The sequence below is a fragment of the Oryx dammah genome, unplaced genomic scaffold (assembly GCF_014754425.2).
Source record: "Oryx dammah isolate SB20612 unplaced genomic scaffold, SCBI_Odam_1.1 HiC_scaffold_1, whole genome shotgun sequence".
Taxonomy (NCBI): domain Eukaryota; kingdom Metazoa; phylum Chordata; class Mammalia; order Artiodactyla; family Bovidae; genus Oryx; species Oryx dammah.
The window spans coordinates 89,778,926-89,800,350 of record NW_024070185.1 but is presented as its reverse complement, the minus strand read 5'-3'; the positions used below and the strand labels follow the sequence as shown (position 1 = coordinate 89,800,350).

General features: G+C 43.0%; 3 protein-coding genes across 3 annotated transcripts in view; 2 read left to right on the top strand and 1 right to left on the bottom strand.

The window, feature by feature from the left end:
* The window catches only part of GRIN3A (glutamate ionotropic receptor NMDA type subunit 3A), a 142,017-nt gene that overhangs the window by 100,048 nt on the left and 20,544 nt on the right, over positions 1–21,425 (top strand). The gene's annotated exons all lie outside the window — the stretch shown is intronic.
* Positions 7,193–8,613, bottom strand: LOC120864037 (heterogeneous nuclear ribonucleoprotein H3-like). The gene has a single exon (XM_040240839.1). The coding sequence runs from the start codon at positions 8,460–8,462 to the stop codon at positions 7,422–7,424; it is 1,041 nt and encodes a 346-aa protein (XP_040096773.1). The 5' UTR covers positions 8,463–8,613; the 3' UTR covers positions 7,193–7,421.
* On the top strand, positions 13,166–13,678 carry PPP3R2 (protein phosphatase 3 regulatory subunit B, beta). Its single transcript, XM_040240851.1, has one exon. It carries the CDS (start codon positions 13,166–13,168, stop codon positions 13,676–13,678), a length of 513 nt encoding a protein of 170 aa, XP_040096785.1.

The following is a 21,425-nucleotide window of genomic DNA, read 5'->3' as shown; positions in this document are numbered from 1 at the left end:
CAGTGATCTGGCTGAGAGAGGGCCAGGAAGTAAATACCTGACCTTAGTCTCCTCTCCGCTCCCCCAACCCCAGCCTCTTCTACCACTGTCTTAAGCCAAGGAAACCAGTCACTGTAGGCCATAAGCCTCCTCATGGCACAAACTGGGATGGGGAGAGGTGGAGAGTGGGTCTGGGAGGTAAAAACTGTCTAGAACAGCCACTCATGGCAAGTGAAGGTGGGGAAGGGGCCAGCTAAAAGAAAGCACCTGCAGCCTGACCACCTAGAATGTGCAGACCAAGGTCTAGCCTGCAGGGAGGGAGATTGTCCCTTGCATGGATTACAGAGGAGGAGGTAGGACAACCAGGACTGGAATGACCTTGGTCTTAGGAGGCAGACCACCCTTGCCCTATCATTACTCTGAGGAGACAATTTCACATCCTTGGGGAAGTTACTGAATCTCTGTGAGCCTCAGTTGAAGCCATAGCTTGCTGGGTTTTTATGAAGCTTTCTGCCTCTGAATCCATGGGTCTCCTTGTGTTGTTGTTGGATGTTTAGGGAAACAAATAACATACTAAGCACGAGGTGGGACACTGCAGTGAAGGCAGCTCTACTTCAGAAATCCAGAAACCTCAATTATGTAAAGTAGGGAAAAGGAAAAATAAATTTTGAGACAGTCTAAAAGTAAATTACACTTTTCAGTGGATTTTTAAAAAAATTAATATTAAAGAAAGTGCACATTAGGAAACTTTGCCCCATTCCATCCATGATCTCACCTTCAATTTGACCCTCACCCCATCCTTGAATTTACTCAGTCCTTGCCCTCACCCCATTCCTGACCCCTAACCCCGACCCAACCTTTCATTCATTCTTGATCTTATCCATCCTTGGCAACCCCCAATCCTGAACCTCATCCAGTAAGGATGAGCAGGGGTGGAGTGAGGATGTTTGTGAAGCTCATTATTAGGTGATATTTTAAGCTGACGTGTAAATGGTTTAAGAGCACTGTAGAGGTGCAAATGTAAAAACAACCTCTGTGTCAAAATATCCCCATGTAAAATGTACAAAAGACATCATGAACACAAATTGCTTAACCTCTCTGAGTTTCCTCCTCTACTAACTGGAGAGAAGATTTAATGATTTGGCTTGGTGTAAGGAACAGAGATAATGTTCATAAAACTGTCTGACATGTGGTACGTACTGAATGGATGGTAGTTATCATATCATATGGTAGTCAGGATGGTAGCTGTCCTGACTCTCTCATGAACCAACTGAGTGACTTTCAGCACATCACTTAATTTCTCTGAAGCCTGTTTATTGCCCTTAAGATTGAGCCATGCAGCATGTCCTGCTTTGAGAATGCTGTGGTTCTCAGGCAGGCACATTTAGAGGAATCCTGACCTAACTAGCTGAAGATCTGGCTCCTGAGACCCTGAGGAGGACGATGAACTGATGGGCTCTCCATCCCTGACCACCAAAACAAGCATCTAGTGTGAAACCTAGTAATATTTGTTCACTGAGAAAGTGGAGCTTTCTCATAGCGGACCCATTCTTCCCTCTTAATTTTTTGTGGGGATGAGGAATGGGTTAGTCATCTATATGTTGAAAGCCAAAGAGATCACACAAGTCACATCAAGGAGCTTCAGTGCCTGTCAATTTTCTTTGCAGTTTATCTTTAAAGACCCAAACGGAATAGTACAGGAGTGGGGGAGCGGTGAGTTTTAACTTAGTCTCTTTTGCTGTTAACAACTAGGTCACATCGCAACAGCCTCCTGCACCTCTCTCATCCCTGCCACTTCCTTTTTCAATTTAAAATGTCACTGTCTGCTTTTCAACCTGATGAAAGTTATGGTGAGGCAGGGAGAGTTAATGACTGTAGATTGCTTTAAATTGAAAACCTGTGTAAGTCAAGAACCACCTTGACAGCTGAGTGCTTCCCTTGAAATAGCCTAAGTAATTAAGCTTAATATTTAAGCCAAGCATAAGGTCAGATGGAACCTATCCAGGTAGCGCTTTCTGAAAACCTAAAGAAACACAAAGCTGTACGTGTGTCCTTTTATAATGTGGCGGAATTGTGCATGAAGAAAGGGAGGCCAGCCTCAGAAAGGCCTCACCTTCTCTTACCAGAACTAATTCACCTAGCTGAACAAATGTTTCCTCCTCCTTGCCTGAGTACAGACTATGCATATAGAAGAAAAAATACTTAATAAATAATAAGTACATGCTTATTTTTGGACCCATCTCCAAAAAAGCAGAAGCATCTTATAATTCCAACATAAATGTTCTTTTATATAATACTTACATATTATAGAACTGAAGACTTTGGGGGGGAAACTTGAGAAATATAAGATTCTGGAATTTTCTATTTTGCAGTATGCCTTATTAACGAGCACCTACAATTTTATGTTATTCCTTTTGTCCAACTCAGCTTCTAGATTTCAATGAGAAAACATGAAGATGGCTTACACAAACCATTAGCCTCAACTTAAACCAAATCTTTAAAGAAACAACAATAACTATTTTCTTTAAACAGCATTCCAAGTTGGGTTGCTGGGTACACAGGCTGGAGATCTACAATTCTCTAGTCTTGTTTCTCTTGCTTGTTTTCACAAAGCTAGAGCTGCTTCTCTATGGCTCTCTGGTTAACATAAATGACAGAAGCTTGAATTCTGATACAGTGAAAACATTCCAACAAGTTCCCACCCCCCACCCGACCCTTGCTAATGAGCATGTAACCAGATAACACGGCATAAGATTCTCCTCTTTGATACACCAGAGATGTTTGGGCATCAGTTATATGACCGCCTACTGTTAATAGTCCTTGTTTTCCCTCTGGTTGAATTCAATGAGCTCATGAATATTTATAAATGTGATTTACTATGTGACTAAAAGGTGTGAACAGTGCTCAAGCTGATTAGGACTATTGTGAGAGACAGTCTTCCTTTCACTTTTTTAGATTTCCATACACTTAAATCTGTGGGGGAATCACATGAAACAGGACTCCTCCATAATTATTCCAAGTGCTAAATAATTACCTCCAGGTTCTGAAGTTTCCTGCTTCTGGGAGCGGGGGGGTGGGGGTGGGGGGTTGATGGGAAACGTGAAAATGTGTGAAGATCGCCATCTAGTGGTTATAGTGTAAAGTTTTACAAAATATCAGAAAACCATGCTTTTTATTTCTCAGACAGTATTAACCAAGTCTAGTAATGTGAAAACTTGCCCTAACGTTTCCTCTGGAAACACTTCCTGCCATAGCTGTGGGAGTTGGATGAGAAGCCAGCACTGTCAGGGGTGCGGGGCAAGGAGCCCTGGAGCCTTTACAGGATCCCCATCTCATCACACAGTAAAGGCAGCTTCCTGCAACATCCAAGCACAGGGGAGGTCAGCCAGGGAAGCCAGTGCAGTCACATTTGGAGTTTCATCTTTGCCTGCCCCCTCTGTCTTTCTATCCAGTAAGACTTCAAGCCTAGTTTTATGAGTTGCATTGTGCCCCCCCCCCATCCACTAGCAAAGATAGGTTGAAGTCCGCCCCCTGATACCTCAGAAGAGGGCCTGGTTTGGAAATATGGTCATTGAAGAGGAGATTAAACAGTCATACTGTAGTGGAGAGGGTCCCTAATCCAACATGACTGCCGTCCCTGTACGGAGACAACTAGCTTGCAGAGACTGAGACACGGGGAGATCACGCGGCCACGAAGGCAGAGGGTGGATTTATGGCGGCTTGAGGCCAGAGGACAGCAGAGCTGGCCAGCAAACTGTCAGGAGCTAGGAATAAACAAGGAAGGATCTTACAGGTTTGAAGGAATGTGGTCCTGCTGGCATCCTGATTTCAAATGTCTAGTTTTCAGAACCAGGAGATAAAACATTTCTGTTGAAAACACCACCCAGTTTGTGGCACTTGTCAGGGAAGCCCAACAAATTAACACACTTCACCTTTCTCCTCTTGTGCCTCTTTCATCCTTGCTCAGCTCTCATACTCCAGACAAACAGGCATAGTTTTCATTGTTTGCTGGCTGCTCACCTAAGTGTCAGGCTCTCCCCCTGTTCAGCTCACCCTTCACAATGCCAGGTTGATCTTTTTAGATTATGATTCTGATTAGGTCACTCATCTGGCTTTCCCTGTCATATAAAAACCAAATGTCTTCAGCCAAACATTCAAAACTCTTCTTGATCTTGTTCCTTCCAGCTCACCTCCCATTATTTCACTCAAGTATTTCGGCCACATTAAACTAGTCACTGGTATCTGTCACTGCTCCCTTTCCCACTTCTGTGATCATGGATTTTGTCCCCCCTTGTTTTCATCAGAATCAAACAGTACTTCTTGGGGCGGGTGGGGGAATCTTCATTCCTTTCCAGCAAGAATTCTAGGAAGGTCTCAACAATTTCTCAGTTCTCTGAATTCTTACAGCTTTTTGCCCTTACCTCTCAGATGGTATCTTTCTTTTTCCATCTTGTGCTGTAAGCAATCAGTCTTTAATGCTTCCATTCACTCAGTAATCAGTAAATTTTCTGAGTAGGGACCATCTCTACATGCCCCCAGTGTTGTATATATCAAAACATAACTGGATAAATGATGCCCTGTAAAGGAATGATTGAATAAATATTGCCCTTTCTTCAATGTCTAGGGCATGGTCAGACCATCTGTTCACTTCATCTAATACCATGCTCTCCCTTGACCTCCCTTTTCTGGCCAAAGTGGCCTTTAAGTTTGTCTTACCTGATGCGCTCCTCTGCCCCAGTCTGCACCCAGAGGTCTTTCTTCCTGGAACACATATCCCTGCTCAAATATCCAGTTAACTTCTCCCTGAGATTTCAGCTCAATCATCACTTCTACAACAGGGGTTTTGTTCATCTTTCTGACTAAATCAAGTTCCTAATGTGTGACCTCTCATCTGTGATGCTCACCATGGGTTCACCTGTACATTTATGGACATGATAATTTGGTTAATAGGCATCTTCCCTATGAATAGTAATCTCCATAAGGACAGAGACAGGTGGGAAAGTATTTGCCTTAGGTTACTACCATATGCCTTTCATATTTCAGAAGCTCAATAAATATTTGTGTAAAAACAAAGGAGTAGTTGAGTGTATCTGCATGTCTATATATGCAAATAGTCTATTAGAATTAGAATTTTCTAAGCTAGTATCCAGTAGGCAATAATTATAATATCTACCATATTTGTATCTACTATATGCTAGGCACAGAGTCTAATACTTTATGCATTCTATCTCATTTAATCCTGAAAATGATGCTATAAGTTAGCAATTGTATCTTTGTTTTACAGATGAGCAAACAGTGCTTCAGACAAGTAACTCAACCCAAGATCACACAGTTGTTAAATAGCAAAATTATGATTAAAAAGCCATATATTCCAAAGCTCATTTTAAATACCATCCCAGAATTACAGAAGAAAATCAACATCTTGATCCTTTTGACTATACATGATGAACATAAAAGGCTGAGCAAATAGTGTTACATCCTTAAAGCTGAAACACTTACTAAAGAGTAGATTTCTCAGGGGACTGTTTCTTGTTCACAGAAAACGCCATCTCCTGGCACATAGTAGGTGCTCAACATGTATGTATTAAATGGATTTTTTTTTTTTTGAAGTAGAGTTGGTAGCTCAGCTGGTAAAGAATCCACCTGCAGTGCAGGAGACCCAGTTCGATTCCTGGGTTGGGAAGATCTGGAGAAGGGATAGGCTACCCACTCCAGTATTCTTGGGCTTCCCTGGTGGCTCAGATGGTAAAGAATCCGCCTTCAGTGTAGGAGACCTGGATTTGATCCCAGGTTGGGAAGATCCCCTGGAGGAGGGCATGGCAAACCACTCCAGTATTCTTTCCTGGAGAATCCCCATGGATGGAGTAGCCTGGTGGGCTACAGTCCATGGGGTCGCAAAGAGTCAGACACAACTGAACAATTAAGCAAGCACAGAGTTGACTTATGATATTACTTTCAGGTTTACAACATAGGGATTCACTATTTTTATAGCTTATACTCCATATAAAGATATTATAAAATATTGGTCATATTTTCCCTGTGCTGTACATGACATCCTTATATCTTATTTATTTTATACCCAGTCCTTCATACCTCTTAATTGCCCGCCCCCTCTCTTACAGCTCCCCCCACCACTTCCCTCAGTCAGAACCACTAGTTTGTTCTCTGTGAGTTGGTTTCTGTATTATAATATTCATTCGTCTTATTTTCAGATTCCACATATAAGTGAAAACATACAGTATTTGTCTTTCTCTGACATATTTCGCTTAGCATAACACACCCTCCAGGTCCATCCATGTTGCTGCAACATTTGTTAACTGGATTTAAACTTCAAACACGGTTTGTCACATCAAAGAATGATAAAAATGATAAAACTGATAAATCCAGGGTCAAAATTCTGCTTTGAGAAAGCAAAAAAAGGAGTAGGAAAGGGAAGAATAAGGAGACAAAATTAGGGGCTCAGGGTCCTTTTGAGTCCTTAATGTGTTCTGATGTGCTATTTGGGGTGCTTTTAAAAAAGTAGATGTTACCCCACTTAGCATCATTCCTTCCAAAGAAATCCTGGGGTTGATCTCCTTCAGAATGGACTGGTTGGATCTCCTTGCCAGTCCATTCTGAAGGAGGTCAACCCCGGGATTTCTTTGGAAGGAATGATGCTAAAGCTGAAACTCCAGTACTTTGGCCACCTCAGGTGAAGAGTTGACTCATTGGAAAAGACTCTGATGCTGGGAGGGATTGGGGGCAGGAGGAGAAGGGGACGACAGAGGATGAGATGGCTGGATGGCATCACGGACTCGATGGACGTGAGTCTGAGTGAACTCCAGGAGATGGTGATGGACAGGGAGGCCTGGCGTGCTGCGATTCATGGGGTCGCAGAGTGGGACACGACTGAGCTACTGAACTGACTGACCCACTTAGACCTATAATAACACCACCACTATATTATTTCTAAGTCACAGGTGAGAACTCTGATGCTCGTGAAAGGTTTTAACATTTTTTTTAAGTTTTTTTTTTTTAATGGGGACCATTTTTAAAGTCTTTATTGAATTTGTTACAACATTATTTCTGTTGTCTATAATCTGTTTTTGTTTTGTTTTCTGGTCATGAGGAATCTTAGTTCCCCAACCAGGGATTGAACTCACACCCCCTGCATTGGAAGACAAAGTCTTAACCACGTGACCACCATGGAAGTCCTTCATGAAAGGTTTTATTATTTTTTTTTTTGAATATAAAAATTTATTTTTTAAGTCAAAGTATGCAACAAATAAAACCTACAGAAAACAGATTTTCCCATCACAATCTGTTGCTTTACCAAATAATATTTTGAAAACACATTCCTTCAGTCATTATAAAGTTCTTAAAATACAAAAGAAAGTAATTCTGTAAGAAGGTCTAGTAGACCAGATGCTGTTGTCAGGACTTTTCTATGTGTGGTTATGCTTTTAGTACATCCCATGCCATCCACCTCCACTCATGCCACCTTGCCCGTAATAACCGCCACTGCCTCCACCACCACGGCCATAACCACCCAAGCCATCAGGAGTACCATACCCTCCACTGTAACTGTTCCCCATTCCCATTCTTCCAGCAGATCCATAGCCTCCCTGATTATCCATTCCATCTCTGCCGTAGCCTCCCATTCCAGAACCTCCCATTCCAGAGCCGCCTCCAGGAGTTGAATTCAAGAAAAGTTCAATGTATCGATGTTGCATGTTATTCTTATCTTTAGACATGGCAGCTACCACATCTTCATGTGTCACAAACTCTACATCTGCTTCTCCTGTTGCTCTGCCATCAGCTCCAATATCAATATGCACTCGGATTGGATTTAGTGGTGAGAAGAAATTAGCAATATCATTTTCAGTTGCACGAAAAGGCAGTCCTCTCATATGTACAAAATGACAACCATGAAAACCCGAACTTGCATCACCAGCTCCACCATAACCATGTCCTCCCATACCTCTTCCATCTCTCATTCTGTCATCAAAGCCATCATTTCCATAGCCATAATTATTATAGCCACCATAATCATCAAAACCTCCATAACCACCATCATATCCATCACCTCCTTGTCGCATTCTGTCATACATACTTCCACGCCCAGCTCCATAATAACCCCCTCTTCCTCCTATTGGTCTATCATATGGTCCTGGTCGCTGGCCCAGCAATCTTCTTGGTGGGTCATAAAATCCTTTGATTTCACTCCTGCTACTTCTGAAGATCTCAATATACCTGTGCCCTATTCTTTCCTTGTGTTTCCCCAGAGCATTTTCTGCTATCTCCTTTGAAGCAAACTGCATGAAGGCCTCCCCTGTGCTTCTCCCCTGGTAGTCCATCGTCAATGTTATCCCATTTGGCACGATTTCCAACCCTTGAAAGAACTGAACTATTTCATCTTTGCTGCAACCAAATGGTAGTCCACGAAGTCGTACTGTCCCATCACTAGCGTCATTTGGACCATTATGTTTCATAACCCAATCCATCTCAATACCGTTTGATTTAAATGCCTGTCGGGCGACAGTAGCGCCGACTCAGGTGCTCGCGGGGCCTGGCTGTGAGGAAGTAGAAGTCGCCCGCCTCGGGTAGCACTCCCACAACGGTTCTTCCAACCGTCTCCAGCGGTGGCAACCGCTAAGGGAGCTGCGCAGCAGAGCTCATGAAAGGTTTTAAACTTTGAGCTATATTGTTCCACATTCTACATGGTGGCCACCTCAATACAAATAGATGTTAAAGATGGTGACCAGTGAAATCACAGAAACATGAGGGCTTCCACCTGTAAAGCTTGCAGAGTAACTATGTGAATTACTCAGAAGCCTGTTCTCCTGACTAACTTGGAAGATGAAGTTTTACCTGATTCTCAGTTCTCATTACTTCTATTTTCCAACGTCAGCTATATTTGCACATAACCCTTCACAGTCCTTTTTTCTTTTTTTGAAAATTCTTGAGGACAAGAAAATGGCTTATTGAAAATGGAGATGGTGTCAGGATCCTAATTTCTTCCAGAACAACCAGTCAATCCTTTTAACATGCTTACTGTAGTGAATGTCCAGCAATCCACATCCCTTCATAGTGATAAAGAGAGTGACAAATAGCATTTTTCATGGAAATGACTAAGAATAATGGCTGGAGAATACTGAAACAATAACACTAAGTCCCATAATAATGCTGAACTACAAAGTTTATGAAATGTGGAACAATGGGAAACTCAACTTTACATTGACTAAAATTTCAGATCCAACATCACATTATCTCGTCTACAAGGCAGTAAAGCAGTTCCAACTGCTCACTGAATTATTTCAAGGAAGTGGTACCATCTTCCTGGTATTGTCTGTTTGATCATTAAATTAGTTAACTCTGGGGACAATATTTCTCCTTCTATATAACATTTCTATATGCAGTCCCTCTTCTCACTCTTAGAACAGAATAAGTGAATGTGAACGTGAAAGTCATTCAGTCACGTCCAAATCTTTGTGACCCCATGAACTATATAGTCCATGGAATTCTCCAGGCCAGAATACTGAAGTGGGTAGCCTTTCTCTTCTCCAGGGGATCTTCCCAACCCAGGGATCGAACCCAGGTCTCCAGCATTGTGAGCAGATTCTTTGCCATCTGAGCCACAGAGAATAGATAAAGCCGATAATGATTATCACCACTTTACAGATGAGGACAGTGAGGCTAGGACAGTAACAGCTCCTCTAACAGCTCACAGCTAATGGGGCAGAGCAGGGACTGGAACCTGGTCTATTTAATTCCTATGCTCTCACCACTGCACCTCACTACCTCCTAAAAACACACCACATAGAGGAAGATACTTACTTAAGAGTTTCCACACTAATGACTCCTTCCTAAAGAATGACCTTCAGAACATTACTCAGAAAAAGTCGTGAGGACTCCGCAGGAGTACGAGTGAGGTTCATCACTGCTTGCCTGCAATGGAAAATTTGCCATCAGCCACCAAAGAACACTGCCCAGGAGCATCTGAAGTTAATCCTGGCAAAATACTGAGAGTAGCAAGTGGCATAGTGTACACGGTATACAAGGAGTGTTCATCAAATGGACATACATACACTTAAGTGCTCAGGCTTCCAAGTATTCTTTCTTTAAGCCTTCATCTCCACCAGCAGAGTAAACAATAACAAAATTAGTAATAATAATGATTGTTTATCTTATTAGCTAGTAACAGCTTTAATCCTCATACAACTGTATGAGATACATTATTAGCTTCATTTTACGATTGGGAAAACTGGCATTAAACAACTCGTCCACGCTACTTACAGCTATTAAGTGGACAGTTAAGATTCAATTATCCTGTTTTACCAAACACAAGTCTGTGTGCCCCATGCAGAGTGAGGCCAAACAATACCAAAAGTTCAGAGTTTGGAGCAGAGAAAGGGTAACTGCAAGGCCATGCAAGGAGACAGGTGACTCATGCCTTAAAAACCCCCAAACTCCCTGAAAGTTTACAGCAAATCCCTCTCATAAAGGGACGTGGTTAATTGTTGCAAACTTCTTGGGGTCAGATCCTTTGTTCTTCAGGTCAGGATGTTCCTGTAAACTTCCACAAAAGCACATGTTACTCTCTGTTCTGACAAGAAAGGGAAGGGGAGGCATTTAATTCTGTCTCCTTGCCTGCTTGTGGCTTTGAACACTTAAATGCTGCAGGCAAAGTAACATTGTTACCCCTTATTTTACTTGTTCAAGATCCCAAGGCTTGACTTTCATCCTTCAGGGTCCAGCCCTGGCTAAGTCCATTTTCAGACCAGTACCCTGCCCAGCCTGGCGTGCTGCAGTCCATGCGGTCACAAAGAGTGGAGCACAATTTGGTGACGGAACAACAATCCTGCCCAGAAGCATTTGATCCACGCAGTCCGGGTCCTCCCTCCAGTGCCCACGCCCCGCTGAAGAGGCAGTGCTCTCAGGGCCGGGTCCCCAGACCCTGCCCAGCTGTCATCACTGAGGGAGCCAGGCGCCCAGGACCCAGGCAGGCCTCAGGCTGCTCAGACTCCCCAAACGAGGACGGGTCTCAAGCACTGTGAGCCAGGATGACTGCTGCCGCCATTAGGTCGCAGGGGGTGGGGCAGAGGTTCACCACCACTTCAAGGCCTATGGGCGGCCATAGCGAGAGCTCTGCTGGGCACAGCGCTCAGCCTGCCTGTCCCCAGGCCCCCAGCTCACCTGCTGGCCTGACACCAGAGGCCTGGAATGCCCGTGGGAGAAGGCCACAATCTGCCTCTCCCCACGCTCACAAACACGAGGACCTTGGTCCAGCTGACTGTTGGCCAGGCTGGATCTCTCACCACCACCACTGAGGCGCTAATGGTCTCTGGTTAAAGGTCTTGCGCTGAAGGTCATGATCTCATGCTAATACCCAGCTGTGTGCCTGCCCCACCCCTAACACACCACTCTAAATTCCTTCCACTCGACCATGCTTCTTTCAGATCTAGTCAGTCACTAAGTCGTGTCTGACTGTTTGCACTCATTGACTGCAGCACGCCAGGTTGGGATCCAGCCTTGGCCCGCTGCATTGGTGGAATCTTAGCCACTGGACCACCAGAGAAGTCCCTCCTTTTCTTTTAAGCTGTGTAGACCTAATGGTAAGGTATTCCATGGCTTTGTTGTGCCAGTTTCAGCATGACTACCTTCAGGCTGATATTTTGGCTGAACTAAAGCACAAAAAAGGTGCCAACCTTTTTTAAAATGAGGGAGCGTTTGCCTCTTCCAGTTTGATTTAGGGTCCTAGGAGTCCCCCAAGTCCCTTTAAAATGAATGTTCTTGAACCAAATATATTAATACTTTGTATGCACTTGGAGGAACTGATGTGTTCCTAAAGGAAGAAGGAATCTGGGGAATGACGGTGAGATTCATCATCAACAAAATAGGAACAAATCCAGCTGAAGCAAGGTGGGAGAGAGTGAGACAGCCTAAGGGCCTCTTATACTCTCAAAACACAGCAAAAGCTTCTCAGGGCACATTGCAGCCATTCCTTAAAGTGATCTGCAGGACAGTCATAAGGCACTAGCCCAACAAAAATAAGGAGTGGGTTTGAGATGATGTATTTGAAATAATAAGCTGACAGAGGTCTTGGGACCCAAGGTCTTGGGACCTGTATCTTCCCGAAAAGTGCCCTGAATTCAGCATTGTGTGTATTCCTCAGGAATATGTTACTGCCTGTAGATGATCCATATGAGAAATTTTGTGCGATATCTGGACAGTCTCTTACAAAGACCCTGAACCCAATGTTCTAAAAAAGGTCAGTGGTCACTGCATCAGAAAGATGTCAGTCCTGGCTTTCCCTCCCAGAGAATTTTTTAAAAAAACACTTGAGCCTTGAACAGTGCCAGGGGGTTTAGGGGTGCCAACCATCTGTTCAGTGGAAAATCCTCAATTTTATAGTCGGCCCTGGGTATCCTTTCTCAGCATCCATGATTCTGCCTCAGAGTATTCAACCAACGCCAACCCTGCCGTACTGTAGTATTCACTGTCGAAAAATATCTGCATATAAGTGGACCCACGCAGTAGAAACCCATGTTGTTCAAGGATCAACTGTTGATGTATGTATGACACCAACGCTTTGATGTGTTATCTCATTTAGTCCTTAGAGGAGGTCTGCAAATAAGCATCAGGAGCCCCTGCTTGCAGTTGATGCAGTCATTCAACATATGTTAAACACTTACTGCATTTCTGGCACTGCGCTGGGGATACTGAAGTGATTAATACAGAGGCAGCCCCACCCCCTTGGAGTTCACTTTCCAAGAGAAGAAGGAAAAGTAAGGACGTGAGAAGATTTTTAAAATAGCAAGAGAGATAAAGGTTAAGGTGCTGAAAGAAGGATTCAGAAAGGGGACTTCTCCCCCAGCTCCCCTCTCTCCTACTTTTCCTATCTTACCCCCTGCAAGCTTCCCTCTCCCACCCCTTCTCCTCCTCTTCTCTTTCTTCTTCTCTCCTCTTCTCTCACCCACTCCTCCACTTGGCTCCCAGCACCTCCTACTTTCTCGTCTGGTTGCCTGAAGCAAGCGAGGGGGAGGAGGTGAGAGGGGATGCGGGCAGGCGCGCGGGGGAAGAGATGTCCCCGCGAGCCTGCCCCACCTGACCCTCCACCTGCGGGCACAACGGTCTCTCTGGCCGCGTGTGCGCTCACCGCCCCTGCTCCCTCCGCCGACCCTATGAGCAACAGACTGGCTCCAGAATGGGAAATGAGGCCAGTTACCCGGAGGAGATATGCTCGCACTTTGACGAAGATGAAATTAAAAGGCTGCGCAAGCGGTTTAAGAAGCTGGACTTGGACAGTTCCAGCGCTCTGAGCGTCAAAGAGTTCACGTCCGTGCCGGAGCTGCAGGAGAACCCGCTGGTGCAGCGGGTGATCGACGTCTTCGACGCCGACGGCGACGGACAGGTGGACTTCCGGGAGTTCATCCTGGGGACCTCCCAGTTCAGCGTCCGGGGAGATGAGGAGCAGAAGCTGCGGTTTGCTTTCAGCATCTACGACATGGACAAAGACGGCTACATTTCCAACGGGGAGCTCTTCCAGGTGCTGGAGATGATGGTGGGGGACAACCTGAAAGACTGGCAGTTACAGCAGCTGGTGGACAAAACCATCATCCTCCTGGACAAAGACGGGGACGGGAAAATCTCCTTCCAGGAATTCAGTGTTGTGGTCAGAAGCCTGGAGGTCCACAAGCACTTGGTGACCATTGTGTGAGTTTTATAAGGTCGCCACTCAACAACAACTTTTTCTTTCTTCTCTATCTCTTTAAAGATCTGCCCAAGAGGCCCAGTAACTGCCATCTCTGATCTACTGGAAAGTGACTCTGTTACCGAAACAAGATCTTCCAGCCTCTTGACCACCTACTTCAGTGTTACTAACTCTTCTGCTCTCAATGATTCAGGTTAATGCCTTGAGTTGGGGAGAATATGATGAAGGAGCATGGAGGGGAAAGAAAAGGAAACAGCTTTTATGAATGTATTTTTTTTTTCTTTGTTTTGATTCAGAAACCAAACTACAAAGAATGGAGAGAACTTTTAAAGTTCAAAAATAAGAAAATATACATCTTCTCCTTTACTTCTCATGGTTTTATATATGGGGGAAAAAATTCCCAAAAGGTGCTAGGTGAACTATTTTTATTTACTTGCGGTGTTCAAGCATCTTTTAACAGATAATTAATTACTTATTGTAGCAAGAGGGATGAATCTATTTCTCTTGGCTGAGCATCTTTTAATCACCTCTCTCTGGGCAACAAAAGCCCATCTTTCCCTTTTGAAAGCCTCAGACCATTCCCCACGGTACATCCAGAAATCCTGGAGCAAGTCCTATGGGCTAGGAATCCAGCGGGGTTCCTCCTGTCTCATTGCTCCAGCTCCTTTACAGTTTCTGTTCGGGCAGAAATTCAGAGGCCTTGTAAGAAAGGCTAAGACAAAATCCCCAGTCTATCAGTCTCAGAGGAGGTGACTTTTCAGGATTGACTCCCCACCCCAGTATTAAGTTCAGTTAATGGGGCTTCCACACAAACAGGACAGAGAACTGCCTGGGAAGCTCACGCACGCATGCATGCTCAGTTGCTTCAGTCCTGTCCATCTCTTTGACACCCTATAGACTGTAGCCCACCAGGCTCCTCCATCCATGGGATTCTACAGGCAAGAATACTGGAGTGGGTTGCCATGTCCTACTCCAGGGGATCTTCCTGAGTCAGGGATTGAACCCACATCTCCTGGGTCTCTTGCAGGCAGATTCTTTACTGCTGAGCCACCAGGGAAGCCCTTCCTGGGAAGCTCTCTCACCTGCAGTACCCAGTGGGAGAGAATGGGCCACACTCAGAGCCCTTCTTCCCACAGGCAGAAGTGGTGGTGATTCCAGCTGCAGTGGACTCTCCCCAGGGTGTGGAAGTGGTATTGCTCCTGGCATTCAAAAGATGCAGAGAGGAACAGGTACACCTCTGCAGCAGGATTGGATGCTGTCTACACTAACAAAACTTTTTTTTTTTTTTTTTAAGTCTGACCTGGACCTGGCAAGGAAGCTGAGAGTTCTCTCATTGGGGGAAGCCTTGTCTCTAATGTAACAGTCAGCCCAGTGTCCCTCACACCCTAATAAACCTGCAGCCACGGTGTGCTGGAGCTGTTCTTACTGGGTGAGAACAAAAGTGTGCGCTTCCCTCCCCAGTTCCATGTTCAGTGATGTCATGTCAGTAGCTTCAGACCAGCCATTGTGGGAGTAGTAACTCATGGAAAAGAGCAAAAAGTTGTAGTTGTTTTTGTTCTGCTTGTTTGGGAGAGCCAGTGTACCAGTAAGTACATTGTTCCTCGTACCCTAGATCTTACCACCTCTCTCTGTCCCACTTACTACTGCCAGTTTGCAGGACAATAAGACATACTCTCCCTACACGTACTTAGCCAAGGTACAAACCCTAGGTGATTTTCTTTTTTCAGGACAAGGAAGATCCATTTCTAGATTTATTATCCTTATATTTTGAAAAGGCTGGTAGCTAGTCTTGCGTCCCCCAAAAGTAGGACAAATAAACCCCCAAATTTCATTATTGGCACTATGCTATACTTTTTATTTTATAAATTACTTATGAGCCACAAAGAATAGATGTGCCTGCCCCTTAAATTCCTGTGTAGTCCTAAAAATAAATGTATTAATAATCAGTAAATGTTCCCGATCCTGTAGTTATACGAGTCTTACCCCCATTTCAGGGTGACAGTGCAAAGATTCAGACACACCTGAGTTTGGATTCAGTTACAACTGGGTTTTTATCACAGTCACTTGTTACTAGCTGTGCGAGCCCGAGCACTTACTTAACCTCTCTCTGTCACTTCTCCTGGTTAAAATGAGGCTCCATCCCCAGGTTACTCTGAGAATTCCAAAAGATAAAACATGCTAAATGCTAGTGCACAACACATTCACTCTCCATGTCCTTTCATCCTCTTTTACTCTATCAGAATATAAGGGAAAAGGAGGCCTCTGGGTTCCTTCTGAACCCTTACTTAGTACTTAGCCTACTCTCAGATTAGCAGGACATTTGTGAACTCCTAATCCAGAAATGAAACAATGTCAAGGTCCTCTGCATCCTACAGGCTGCATCTTCTTCTTCTTCTTTAATTTTTATTTAGTTGACTTTATCAGGTCTTAGTTGGGGCATGACAGCTTAGTTTCTTCCGTGGTATGTGGGATCTTAGTTCCCTAACCGGGGATCAAACCTGTGTCCCTTACATTGCAAGGCAGATTCTTAACCACTGGACCACCAGGGAAGTCCCCAGAAACAGACTTCTTGACTGAGAATTTAAAAGAGAGAGAAGGACTCATTCTAGCCCAACCTATTTGACTTTGTGGAAGAAACCTTTCATGAGAAAAGTGAGCTTGTGTAATGCCAGCCAAGAGGACTTCTGAAAGAGAGACATTATTTGTATGTTCTGCAACATGCACACTAAAATACAGTTTAAAATTAGGACCTAGGGTTTGAAACATGTTGGATTACATGTTCAAATTTAACAAGAGGAAAAAACATTTCAGCTTCTGAAGTGGCTGGAATTCACAAGCTAATTGCTCAATCAGTCTACCTAATGTATTGGGTCGGCCAAAATGTTTGTTTGGGTTTTTCCCACTAATGTCTTAGGAAAAACCAGAAGGAACTTTTTGAACAACCCAATAGTTACCCAAGGTTCTGTGGCAGTGACCTTAAACTGTGCACCTGTTTCTAGCCTCAGCAACTGGAAGATCTGATTGTATGAATATTTGGGCAAAAAGATCACATTTACTTCCATATTAGAATGCTTTGACTCTTCTCTGTTAATTGCCAAGTTGCCAACAAATCTCATTCTGTACAGTTCCTTGGAGTGATAATAGTAGTTGATGCTTATTGAACAGCTGTTCTATGCCCTATTACATTTGTTATACCATTTAATCATTGTAACAACACTGTGGGGTGGGTGCCTTCATCTCAGTTTTACAGATGACGCTATAGAGCGATCTAGAAGCTACCCACCCCAAGGTATCCAGCTGGTAAGTGGCAAAGCAAGGACTTGAACCATGCTCTCTGACCACAAATGGTGAGCTCCCTGCACTGCCTCCTATTTTTAAGGCTTCTGTATTTACCTGCCTCAAATTATTCCTAAAAGCCTTGCTAAGGTAATCAAACCAAGCTTCAATTTTTTGCAAAAAGATAACTGTTTATCAAGGAGAAAGGAGCTCCTACCTCCTTGGTCCTATGCATTGCAAAAAATTAAAAATATTAGGCAAGGCAATCTTAGATCATCTTCCACCTTCATCTCATCTTGAGAAATAAGTGGCAGCATTTAGATTAAACTAGTAACAGCAACCAATATGCTTTGACGCTGCAGACATCACTAACAATATGTTGTGAATCCTATATTAATGGATTGTGTCTGCTCTCTACCATATGTTGCAATCTCCAAATCAACTAGACAATTTTTTTTTAAATGTAGGGGGAAAAATATGTCCTTAACATAGTTGATTTATTCTCTATATTGCTATAAAGGAATCTTCAAGGAAAAATCTTCAGGAATTTTTTTTATTACAAATCCCATTCTTCACTTATGCTATTGATTTTCTCTATTAGGACTTAAAGTGTGTCGTGAATCTGGCTCTTATGTTTTATCTATTTCCTGTGCTTTGAAAAGGGAGAGGCTTGGGTGTTTGTAAGACAAGGTGGTATGGTGAAAAAGGAGTCAGGTTGGGACTTTCCTGGCAATCCAGTGGTTAAGACTCCACACTTCCAGTGCAGGGAACATTTCTATCCCTGGTCAGTGAACTAAGATCCCGTATGCCACACAGCACAGCCAAAAAAAAAATTTTTAAAGAGGTCGCTAGACTTAGGATCAAAACTGGATGCCTCTCCTTTTGTATTGGCTGCTATAGCTGTCCCACTGGCTGGTGATTGTGTGAACAACAACAAACTATGTGTCCGCTTTAAAGCATCCGCTGAGTCATAGTGAAAAACCACAACACTTAAAGGACACCAGAGTAGTAAAAGCTGTGTAGAGTAAAGATACAGCCTGGCAGTTCTTAGACTAAAGCTGACCCACAAGTAAATTTTGTTATTTTGCATGGTGTTTGTTCTCACAAGGTTTTGTGTATATGTGTGTGTATGTGTATGTTACCAATATTTTTTTAATAGGATTTTAAGTAGAAATCAGAATCAGCATAAAGGAATGCAGCCCACCCCAGGATGGGCGTTGCCTTTTACTGGCTAAGGTACTTCTGCAGCATGGAGCTGAAATTGTCTCAGTGAAGAGCAAGTCCACTCTTAGTTTAAAAAAAGAAAAAAAACGAGATGGACGAAATGTTCGTTATTTTTCAAAAACAAAGCAACTGGGGACTTGCCTGGTGGTCCAGTTGTTAAGAATCCACCTGCCAATGCAGAAAACACGGGTTTGATTTCTGTCCAGGGAGTTTCCACATGCTGTGGGGTGACTGAGCCAGTGCACCTCAACTACTGAGCCTGTGCTCCCGAGCCCGAGAGCAGCGACTGCTGAAGCCTGCACTCCTGGAGCCTGTGCTCCCTAACCAGAAACCACTTCAGGGAGAAGCTGGAGCTCCACAACGAAGAACAGCCCCCGCTCACTGCAGCTAGAGAAAGCCCTCACCCAGCAACAAAGACCTAGCACAGCCGAAAATAAATAATTTTTTAAAAATAAAGCAATTGGGCATAAAACTTCCCAATGACTATTTTCTAACAACTGTTTCTAACTGAACAATAGTTTCCAATAATCAAAACAAATGGAGTCATATAGAGTTCAAACACCTGTATAATAAAATCTAAAAAACAAAGCTAACAGGAAAATTTTAAATGAAGAAACATATGTAATGTATTAGGAAAGGGCTTATTAGTTTTCTTCAGTAAAAATTCTCACTTTTTCTGAAATGTATAATTGAGCAAATGATATAAATATAGAATGTATACACAGGGAGATAGGAAAAACAAACTTCGAAAAATAACCTCAAAAATTGAACACATACAAATTGGAATAACCAAAATAGAAAAAAAAAATGATTAGTTGTAAAACAGAGTTGGCAAGGATGTTAACATCCTGTGTACCACTGGAATCATTAGGAATGGTTTTCACACTCTTAAGAACTATTTCATACAACACAAGGCATCAGAACAGTTCCATCATCTAACCTGGTAATCCCATCCATTGCAATATATATCTCAAAGAAAGAATCAAAAATGATTTTTAAAGTGCTCTATGCAAAAGATGTTTTTATTGCAGCAGTATTTGTATACATGTATACATACTAAGCAATATTAAATATTTGACACTTTGGGAATAAAGTGAATTATGATAAAATAATAGTTGCTAATATAAAGCCATTAAAGTTAATAACTATAAATCAATACATTTTCAGATTAAGCTTTTTAAAAAGCATAATTATTAACATATAACAGAGTTTATAGCTCTGGAAAATATATATGCATATGGTCACAGTTTAGAAGAGACAATGAAGAACTGAAGATAATTGTTTATATAGGAAAATGATAATGTTGATTGCCTCAAATTTAATCTTTGGAAATATTTTTCTGAGTTGTTTTATTAATATATTAAGACTTTTCAAAAGACTGCACTGTGGAGCTAATTTAGTACACTGAGCACCAGGTCCAAGGGTAAAAGATGGTTGCCCAAACCTAGAAGGGGCCAGAGCTCTGGGAGGACCAAGGACAGAAAGGAGATGTGTCCTCAGCAACCTGGGCAGTGCCATGCTGAGGAGTCATTAAGCAGATTCCAGGTTAGAAGAGATAGAGGTGCCACATCCCCCAGGACGAGGGATGCAGTGAGAAGTTCCTGCAGACCCTGATTTTACTGTCCATCTAGGTTATTTTCTCATCCATATGTGTGAGCACTGTTATTAATAACTTCACTCAGGCAGCATCTCCCTGGATTTTGCAAATCATCTCCTGTTTTGTTTCGTGTTAAATGATCTTTCAATCTGTCTTCATTGATGAGAAAGTTGCAGATTGTATGAGTGAATACCTTCTCTCTACCTTTTCATGATTGTTGTTACAAGTTTTTTAGAAATCCTCAATTGTTACATTGCCCGGTCTTGCCCCATTGTCTTCACCCAGGGAAACTCTTTCCTCTGGTAGCTCTGCTTGGTGCCTCTGGAGCCCTCACCTCATACAGATGCAGGCCTCTGTCTTCTGTCCCCCCTTCTGCCTGAACCTGGGCTATATGTATAGACACAATTAGTCTGCCAAATTTTATTGAGCTACTGATCTTCTGGGCAAAATATCGGGGTGGCAAAAAAAAAAAAAAGGAAATCAGGTCTTCAAAATTAGAAACAGCGTTTGCTTCCTCCCCATCCTGCTTCCAAGAATTTCGGAGTTAGCCATACTTTATCGGCTCCACAACCTGCCTTTTTTTTTTTTTCTTTGTTGTTGTTGTTCTTTGTCATGTCCAGCTCTTTGCGACCCCATAGACTGCAGAACGCCGGGCTTCCCTATCCTTCACCATCTTCTGGAGTTTGCTCAAACTCATGTCCATTGAGTCAGGGATGTCATCCAACCATTTCATCCTCCTTCTTTTGCCCCCAATCTTTCCCAGCATCAGGGTCTTTTCCAATGAGTCAGCTCTTCACATCAGGTAGCCAAAGTATTGGAGCTTTACCTCTCACTAAAATGTTGTTCTTTCCCTATTTCAGCTCTCTAATTAAATTTAAAAAAATTATTTTCAAACCAGGATTTGACTTTACAGACTCAGAGAGCAAATCTGTATATACAAAGTTTTAACACACCAGATCACTGAAAAGGAAAATGATTTCTCCTGGTTCTTTTAGCCCTAGTGCTCTGGGGGAAAGTACTTAATAGGTATGGGAATCCTTGAGAGTAACTGTAACTAAGTTATTTTTCAGGTATGTACTTCCTTTATTAAACATTTATTAGCACTTACTGTATACCAAGCCTCTAGAGACATGCAAAGAAAGGCAGAGCTGTATGCTGTCAGAGAAATTTCCCTAGAATGGGCTCACCCATCCATCTCAGTGTTCTGCAAGAGAAGTAAAGTCTCTCTCAAAAGAGGTTATATTGACACCTCAGAGCTAGAGGAACTTTATGATACTGAAGACACTGGAAATGATGGCTTCCACTACTTTCCAAGCCAAGTGCCTCTGCTTCAGATGTAAACTGGCTTACCTTGGGTCCTGTGCTTGGCCTCCTGTTAACAAGGAGTGGGGAGTCTGTGATTGGTAGACACACCAAAACCAGGTAAAGTAGGGGAGGGCCATTCCCCAAGGAAAGGATCCTAAGTAAATAAAGCCAACACATTTCCTGCAGAAGCCAGTTGTAATATTAGTGTAAAAAATCTCCAATTTTTTACTTTATTAATTGTTAATATGCTTTTCCTCCCAATTCCCACAATAGGCCCCCAGATTGATGAACACTGGCATTAGAAAGTCAGGATGGCAAGTTTTCCAAGTTCTCTGAGCCTCTTTCTCATCT